Genomic DNA, 8,893 nt, shown 5'->3' with positions numbered 1-8,893 from the left:
ACAGCTGATTCTTGCAGGATTGGATCTTCCTTTCGGATGGGATTGGGTTTGCTCTCTTGGCACACGCAGTGCCGTGTGCCCAGCTCCTGCGTGAAGCAATACCTGAGCAAGGAGAGAGACAGGCTGATGTGAGGGGGAAAATCAAATCATCTGCTGTGGGAAAGCAGATTCCCTGTAAAACAGACCACGCTGCTTCATCTGGAACACAACTACAACTTAAAAAGTTGACTAAGCTGCCTGAGGTGGGAAACTCCGTGCCTAAACCCTGTGACAGTTGTGTGCTCTTTCATCACCGGGACTCTTCACTCGCCTAAAACCTCTTGCTTACGTGCATTGAGCAAGTGGAGGATTCAATAATAGATCTGACTTCTAAACCAGAAATAACTAAAATAATTTCATTTGGATTAACATAGTTACTTTTGCTATATTTTTGATTGGTCCTGAGCATCTTTAGAATCTTCACAATGCAAATTTTCAATGATCTGACAGGCACACTGTCAGGCTACTGGAAATTTGAGAATTTGTTGTGAGTTTATAGGTAATTCCTTGAGGACAGAGCTGGAAGAGCTGTTGCATTCTCCTTGTATGGCTTAATCCCAAATTCACAGCTTCCACAAGGCAGCAGCTCCGGCCTTTGTGCAAGTGGATCCCTTGAAGAAGCAATAAATCCTGTTCAATACTGTGCTTCCAAAGCAGGTTATCAACAATCATTGTACGTTTGGTATTAAAATTGCCAGGGGCTTCTAAACATGTAATCTGATGGTTCTGTTTCCCTGCTATAGGATCCCGATAGGGACGCAGCCTTTATTGTGAGGATAATAAGGAAAATCATAGAATCGTAGAATGGTTAGAGTTGAAAGGGACCTTAAAGATCGTTGAGTTCCAACCCCCCTGCCCTGGGCAGGGACACCTCCACTAGAGCAGGTTGCTCCAAGCCCCATCCAGCCTGGCCTTGAACACTTCCAGGGATGGGGCATCCACAACTTCTCTGGGCAACCTGTTCCAGTGTCTCACCACCCTCACAGGAAAGAGTTTCCTCCTAATATCAATCTAAATCTCCCCTCTTCCAATTTAAAACCATTACCCCTTGTCCTGTCACTACATCTCCTGACAAAGGGTCCCTCTCCGGCTCTCCTGTGGGCTCCCTGCAGATATTGGAAGGCTAAAATGTAACCTCAGGAATATATCTGAGTTTCCCAGAAGCTTAAGTTTTCTCTTCAGCTCCTCCAACTGCACTTCTGACCCTTGTGCTTTCAGACCGAGTTTCACACCTGTGATTACTCGTGCATCAGTGGTTCCGTGATCACTGGACACAAACACTTGTGCTTTCAGATTTGGATCTAAACGCAAACGTGTACTTCTTGGCTCTGCCGCAGCTCTAGTTTAATAAGAAAGCGATTCACATCTGTGTAGGATCTTTATAATTCTTAAAAGCTAGATCTAGCTCTTTTCTAAAACAGAAAGGAAGAGAGATAACAAGTGCTACTGTCATACCCATGTTATTAATGCATGTTCTGCTTATCCAGTGACTTCAGAGATTGCGTCACGCTTGCAGGTTTTCCTAAATGAGCCATGGTCCCATGAGGCTGAGCAGTCCCGTAGGGAAACACTTCAGTCACCACGCCACGTGCCACTACTGAGCCTTGAAACGCTGGCTCTGAGCCTTACGGAGCAAAAGTAGGGAATGTCAACCCAGAACTTCCAAGGGATCGTGCCCATTGTTGCTCCAAATGGCAGGATTGCCCCCAGTGCATTGGAGCTTACCTATGTTTCTTGTAGAAGAAACCTCTGGCGACCTAAATCCAAATATATTCTCCTGTTGCATTACAATTTCAAGGAACCCACGCCAAAACCCAAACCAAACCTTGTATTTTGTCCCATTCTTGTTACTGGAGGAGCTTTTACGTACGCACCCACATACACATCTCTGAGGACATCAGGGACCTCAACAGACAGGTCAAAATGCCATTCTTTCAGTTGCTCTTCCCCTTTCTTCTCCGGTTGAAATCTTTATAACCTGATAATTAGCTCCCCTGCTGTTCAGCTTTGCAGTCTGTCTTTTCGTTGCTTACCCACTCACGTATCGTGATCACCCCGACTCCGATCGTCTCTGAAGCTGGGGTCCCTCCCTGCCGCCCCCCTTCCCACGCCCCGCGGAGCCGGGGGGCTCTGCTCCTCCCGCCGGGCCGGGCCCCGCTCCCGCGGCGGCTCTGCCCCCGGAGCGGCGGGCGGAGGGGCCGATCGAGCCGGGCCGGGAGCGGCGGGACCCGGCGCTCGCCCCCGCCGCCGGGCGAGGGCACGGCCCCCGCGGGATAACGGGCGGGGATTTATCGGGCTCGCCCCGGGGCGGGTGTTCCCTTTCGTGTCCCCTCTCGGAGGCCGGCGCTGCGGCCGCTCGTCCTTGAAGAAGCGGCCGTGGCCGGGCTGAGGGCGGAGAGACCCGGCGGCGGCCGTGACCCGGCCCCGGGGGCTCCGCTCGGCGGGCGCAGCGGACGAACGAGGTGCTGCTTCTCTTCGGGCGCCCCCGCTCAGCCGGTTCTTCTCGACCCCCCTCTCCCAGGCGTCGCTCTGCTCTTCTGAGAATCCCTGCGAGACCTCCCATCAGTGAGTAACCGCTTATTTTCAAATGTCTGATACCAAACCGGCTCCCGGCGACATCGAGTGACATTATCAGATCAGAACCAGGAATTACTGACGGCCATCTGTTATTGCTACTTTTTTGATCTTTAGGATCGTTACCAATTTACAATTCGGACTTGGCTGGCCTTGCTCTGTACGCTAAGGTGAATGATCTTCTCTTTCAAACCGACTCTGAATTGGCATCTTCTGAAAGAGCAGTTCGCAAATTCTCTCCTGTGGCCAAAAGCCTTGTTCTGTTCCATGAAATCCATTCCGTGCAATTCCCTACGTACAATGCGGCTGTGGCAGCCCCGCTCCTCTTCTCCTTTTCTTGTCCTGTTAGTGGGTCTGAAGAAATCACTTCTGGTTGTATTTGAGCTATGAAAAAGTAATTTAAAAATAACCGGGGGAAGCGGGCAGTTGTCTTAGGCTGGTGTTCTCAGACAGGCTATTGGGTACCTCATCTCTCTGAACTTTAAATTACTCTTTGATATGTTTTTTGAGAATCCAGCATGTGTAGTTTTCTCTCCTAAGCACCAGCAAAATATCACTTTGTAAAAACACTTACTGGTTTGGAAACCAACCTTCCTGGTGGGATTATCTGTATGATCTGAGCTGCAGTAATGTTACAGCTATGAAGAACAGTCCTCTGAAACTAAACGTGAGGGGGTTTTGCTCTCCATTCTCACCACTTGCTTTCCCTTTTTCACCTCAGAAATCACATGAAATTTATTCCCTGTCACACGTTCGCTGTTTGACTGTAGATATTTAAATCAGTGAATCATCTACCTTCCTTCACAGATGCCCTCAGAACATGCCTAATTGGACAAGTCTGTGGTATGTCTGGTAAGTTTATTATTAATCTTACTAACCCAGAATAATTAGAAAGTTATTATGAGCAGTAATTGGTGTAAGGTAACGGAAACACTCTCTTCTCGGGCAGGATGGAGGAAAGGGTTTCTCCTCGGTTTTAGGAAAGCTCCCAGTGGAATATGTTAGGGATGAGAGCGCAGGGAGATAAGGTGTCAGGCAGGGCACGGCATTCGCCAGGGATGTGTCATCCTTCCTTTCCGAGCTCCCCGCGGTTCCACTGTGGGGTTGTTTGTGTTTCCAAAATAGACCGGGCAGGGGCAGTTCTGCAGCTCGGCCCCGCGCTGCCCGACACCCAGCCCTCGGCTCCCCCCTCCTGGGACAGAGAGCGATGGCTGCGGGTGGGGTGTTTTCATCCTGAACTCAGGCTGCTTACAGACCTGCTTGCCGTCTGTCTGCAGGACTGAAAAGGGGAAAATAGTGATAAATAAGAGGGTAAACTCTAGTCCCAAGTGGGTTTATCTCTTGCCTGACACATGCGTTACAGGAATCCAAACATTATTTTTATAGTTTGCATCCTGACAATAGATTAACTTCATTTTGATGGCAGTGAGTTGGTTACTTTTAGCCATCGTTCTGTCTGGACTAATTTTGGCTGATATTCTTTGCTTCCTTAGAACTGATACGTTGAACTGTTTAAAAATACATAGTTGCATAAAAAATTTTAAGAAGGCTTCTGTAATTAGGCAGCGTTGAAATCACGACAGCTAATGAGCTAGTGTGAGACTCATGCTTCTGAGATGCCTTTCACTAGGTGATTTCTGCCCTCCTCAGAGGCAGCAGCCTACGCAGCACGATCATTTCCCAGACACACCAGTATGGCACTGGTGGAGTGTCAGGAAACCCCGACTGGCTGGCGATGAGGTAATGCTCCTCGCACTGGAGGAACGTTCCATCGCCAGGTCCCGGCAGGGCAGCGAGTTCTTCTCACGCACGGGTTTAAGTTGCCTGAATGTTTTTTTCTAAAACAATAATTTGCAAGAAAATGCATGAAATTTGTGGAAGTTTGAGGCCCACAAACCCAGCCTCCGTACTGAGCGTAGCCTTTGTGTGTATCTGACCCTCACGCTAACAGAAATATACTCTTGTTAAAACTAAATAAAACAGTTATTAAAGAAAAGTTTATTTTGGAATCACGATTCTTATGGGCAAGTACTACCTTGGCTTTGGAAAAAAGAATAGAATGCTACAGAGGCCGTTTTTATACACATTTAGGGTGGGATATAATCCTGACGAGAAATTCAGGAACATGGTCTGTCACACGGTAATTCCGTCCAGCCGCTATGAATGTACCTCAGCTTTTGTCCTTGGACCTGCTTCTTTACAGGACTTTCAAGTATTTCTTATTACCTCACCTTCTTGTGATGTGTTTTACTCCTCACCTGCCTCAGGAGAAGAGGGGGCTCATCTGAGAAATTGGGGGGCAGGATGGTAGAGTTTCAAGTGGGAGGAGAACCAGAAACACTAGCCTGTCAACCTAGGAACATTCTGAATTGTTAAACAATATACTTGGTTAAACAATAGCTAGAGATAGAATTGCATTTTCAAGACATAGAGCAAAATATAATCTCTGTGTTCATTTATAAATATAGTTCCTAAACTTGTAAAAGTTTGTATCTGTGTTTCCCTCCAAGTTCATACCACTCTCACTGTTGAAAGTGGAGCCATTCTCACTGCATAAAAGCTGAAAATACAACCCAGAATAATTAACATTACGGCATCTGTGAGCCAGAACGGATTGTTCCAATGGTCAGGAGTACTTCAACTTGTGATTCAGTGTTTGTGTTCCAACTTTCTAATTCCGGCTCAGCACCCATTCCGAACTAGACCCAGCAGGTCTGACCTGTCTTCACCTGTTTAGAGGGAAATTATGTTCAGCTCTGGAAGAAGCTAAACATAAGCAATGAAATCATGGTATTCTCCCTCCTTCTCTAAGGTTACTCTTGCTGACAGTGTTCCTGCTCCTGCTCTGTGGGATCACAGCAAGCTGCATCAGATTCTGCTGCCGGAAGAAGAGGCCTCCAGTTGAGACCTTCTCCAGGCACCCTTACGACTTGACAGCTATTGCTATCGACAGTGACAGCACTGCCCACAGCACAGTCACCTGTAAGTACCCTCTGGGAGCCAACTAGTCAACAGGGCTTTGCTGTTGAATGCATGCCAAGAATTCTGTGTCTGGCCCGTGCAATAATGGGGATTTTTTGGACATACTCCCAGAACAACTTTCAGCCCCATAGAGTGGGCAATAGAGAAAAAGGAAGGTCATCAGGGCCCACGGTGAGTGCAGGAGACAAGCAGGATTTAATACTATAGAGGTTAAAATAAAGTCTGTGGTGGGTTAACCTCTTACATGTTGTCTCCCACATCTGTTCTTATCGCCATTCCCTCATTTTTTAAACTTTTCTGCCCCCCTCACTGTCCAGCTATTCCAGCCAAAGTCATCTCTAACGTGGGGAATTGTTCAGAGCTGTTTATGTACGAACCCAACTGAAACTACCTCTCTTGCAACGTGTGTGTCCAATGTCAGGTGTTTCACAGTAATTACTGGATGGGATATGCAGAGACATTTTCTCTTCTGATTGCTTTCTTTTGGAGAATGTATAGATTCCATCACAGATAATTCTATACTGATAGGATTTAGTATATTGTGCTAGTGCATATGTTCTGACACCACAAAAATGAATTGATAATTTATTGGAGAAATGCAGGATTAGCCTTTTATATATCAGCATTCCATGCGAGTGTTTAATTTTTTTAAAAATTCCTTTTCTTCGCAGCATATAGCTCATGGCAGTACCCTCTGACTGCCCCTATTCATTCGATATTTGTGGATATGGATAAGAACACGGTGTCCCCTCCAGCTTACAGCCTCTATGCAATGGACTTGCCACCTTCTTATGACGAAGCTGTCCAAACGGGTAAACAATGCAATGAAGTAGCACGGAAAAGCCAGAAACTGAGCAACATCCCTGGAGAGGTGACACCAGGGAGGCTGAGTCCCATCCAGCGTTCACCTGATACGATCAACAGAGATCCAGCAACACAGGCAAATTCAGGAAATCCAGAAGATGCAACACAAGAACAGCTGCAGCTCTGACTCATTTCTGATGGGGAGAAAAGGAAGGGAAGGACTGTCAGAGTTAAAGACGACATGAAGGGTTTGGTTTTATAGGCAGGTTATGACAGAAAGATGTTTCCTCTCATGCCCTTGTGATGATCTGTCAGTCAGAAGAAATGTTTCCTGTGACTGCTGTAATCTCCTGGTAAAGCTGCTTCAAGGATGTGAAATGAAGTAAAAGGGGAGCAATTTAAAAATGCCTATAAAAGTGGGATATGAATGCTTGTTCATCTTCTGATTAAAATAATAATAATAATAATAATAATAATTCCTTGTGTCCAGCATATGGCCATATAAAGGTCAGGAGAATTTTGCCATCTTGGGAACACACATGAAGAGTCAGAACAGAACAAACAGCAAGTTGTTGTTCCGGAACAGAAGCTTCCCAAACTGGAGCTGAAAGGGGAATCCTTGCAAGTCACACTGAGCAGCCTCTCTAGTTTCTCTCCTTCTGAGAACATTAACTGTCCAGCAAATTGCTGAGTGCAAATTGCTACATAATGGGACATGTTCCTGAAACTGCAGGGAGATGGCAAACAAGGACAGGAGAGTGTGTGGAGGGAAAGGCATGAAGTAATGTTTCACAACTAGAGACAAGGAATGAGACAGATAAGAAAAGATATATATATTTTTTTGTTGGTCATGAGACCTGAAGGGATTGTTTTTGAAGTTTTTTAGATCTTTAAAATTTTCTATTTTCAAGATGAGCTGGCTTGTGGGTGGGACCCTTTTACTGCTTATTTTTGCCAGTTGAAGTACAATTTAGTCTCAAAGAGACACTTGCAGACAGGGTTAAGTATTACTAATGTGTTTCAAAGATTAATCAAATATTGCAAAGATGCCTTTACACTTTGTTGTCTGCTCAGGTGTCAGGGTCTCAGTCAGTAAGGACAAGAAAAAAATCAAAGATTCCTGGCAGCTTTCACCAGTTTAGTCCACAGATGAGCTCAGTAATGTGCAGGATAAAACAAAGCAGGCTCTAGCTGTGCCATCTAGGATAAGTTATAAATGCAAAATACCATAGTATGGGCTGGGAAAAATAGAAAATACCATAATACGGGCTGAGAAAAAGTGCAAATAATTACTCTTTAGGGATGATTCTTCCTGAAGTGCTGATAGCAAAGGTAACTGCTGTGCATCATTTTAAAACTGGGAGCCTGGAGTTGATTACAGCAATCTCAAGCCAGACAAAAATATGGGCTCTGAGAGGCCTTTTTTTAAATGACAGCTCTTTCCCTTTCTTGCCCCTCCCATATTCCAAATAGTGTGATTTGTTTCCATTCCTGAGTAGCAATTTTCTTTTTTAGCAAGGTGCTAATTTGGCTATCTTTAAGAACGTGAGCAATCTACAGGATTCTTCATTACTGTGGGATTATCCACGGGATAAGAGCAGGAATGAAAGCATGAGCACGAGGTGCTATTAATGAGCGTAACCTGAAGTGTGGAGTGCCAGGTCAGAGTTAATGTCCACTGACCTTCCACCAGCAAGAATATGACCGACGGTCTTCATTTTTGCTGAAGTTGCTTTGGTAGCTGTGAAAAGGGTCTACCTTTTGCAAATATTTAGGAGTCTGTCATTACTAAGCGGTAGAAGTGGTGGGCACAAAATCTAGCACAGCTTTTAGAAGACTGTTCTCTGACAACCATTGCTGCAAGAACTACCCTGGAAATGAGCAGTAATGATTTAAAAATGAAGAGCTCTCCGCCAGCCAACAGGACCGAGACTAGAATCTCTGTTACACATTCATGGCGTGTGAGCTGTTCGTGAGCCCAGTTCCCTAGAGAAGTGTCGGTTCTATATTTAACTTGCATATAGCTTACTATGCGGATTGCAGGGAAAGATTGGTTTAATAAATCTGCTTCTCTTCTCTCTCTTCTCTGTCCTTCTTAATTATACCTCTCCTGTTTTATTCTCTCCTCTGCCTTCTTTTTCTGTGTCAAGATGGAGACTAGGCTATTTGGATGCCTCTAGCTGGAAGAGCAATATACGCCCAGGCCTGGGTGTCTCCAAGTCACAAATACAGCAGATGTATTTTTATTTATTGAACTTTTCCATCAGGGTAGTACTCGGAAACAAATCCCGTGCCTTTCCAAAGAAGAAATATCTGTTGGAGGGAAATGGCTGAGTGCTCACTCACTGATAGAATATAAAAACAGGCAGATGAAAAAACAATGACTGACACAAGAGGGCAGTCCTTCACTTCTCAGTGTATTGCTTCATATCACCCCTGGGAGCAGCTTTGTAAGAGACAAGCTCTTGGTGCTGCAAAGAGGCCAGGGCGCTTC

The 8,893-nt window shown here is 45.5% G+C and overlaps 1 protein-coding gene across 1 annotated transcript; it reads left to right on the top strand.

Moving 5' to 3' along the window:
- The first annotated feature begins 2,434 nt into the window (after window positions 1-2,434).
- TMEM52 (transmembrane protein 52) lies at window positions 2,435-8,475 on the top strand. Its single transcript, XM_074161631.1, has 4 exons — window positions 2,435-2,604; window positions 3,421-3,465; window positions 5,426-5,595; window positions 6,267-8,475. Exons 2-4 carry the CDS (start codon window positions 3,434-3,436, stop codon window positions 6,584-6,586), a joined length of 522 nt encoding a protein of 173 aa, XP_074017732.1. The 5' UTR covers window positions 2,435-2,604; window positions 3,421-3,433; the 3' UTR covers window positions 6,587-8,475.
- Window positions 8,476-8,893: the final 418 nt, after the last annotated feature.

Source organism: Numenius arquata, chromosome 20, assembly GCF_964106895.1.
Source record: "Numenius arquata chromosome 20, bNumArq3.hap1.1, whole genome shotgun sequence".
Lineage (NCBI taxonomy): Eukaryota > Metazoa > Chordata > Aves > Charadriiformes > Scolopacidae > Numenius > Numenius arquata.
This window is presented reverse-complemented; position numbering and strand designations above follow the sequence as displayed.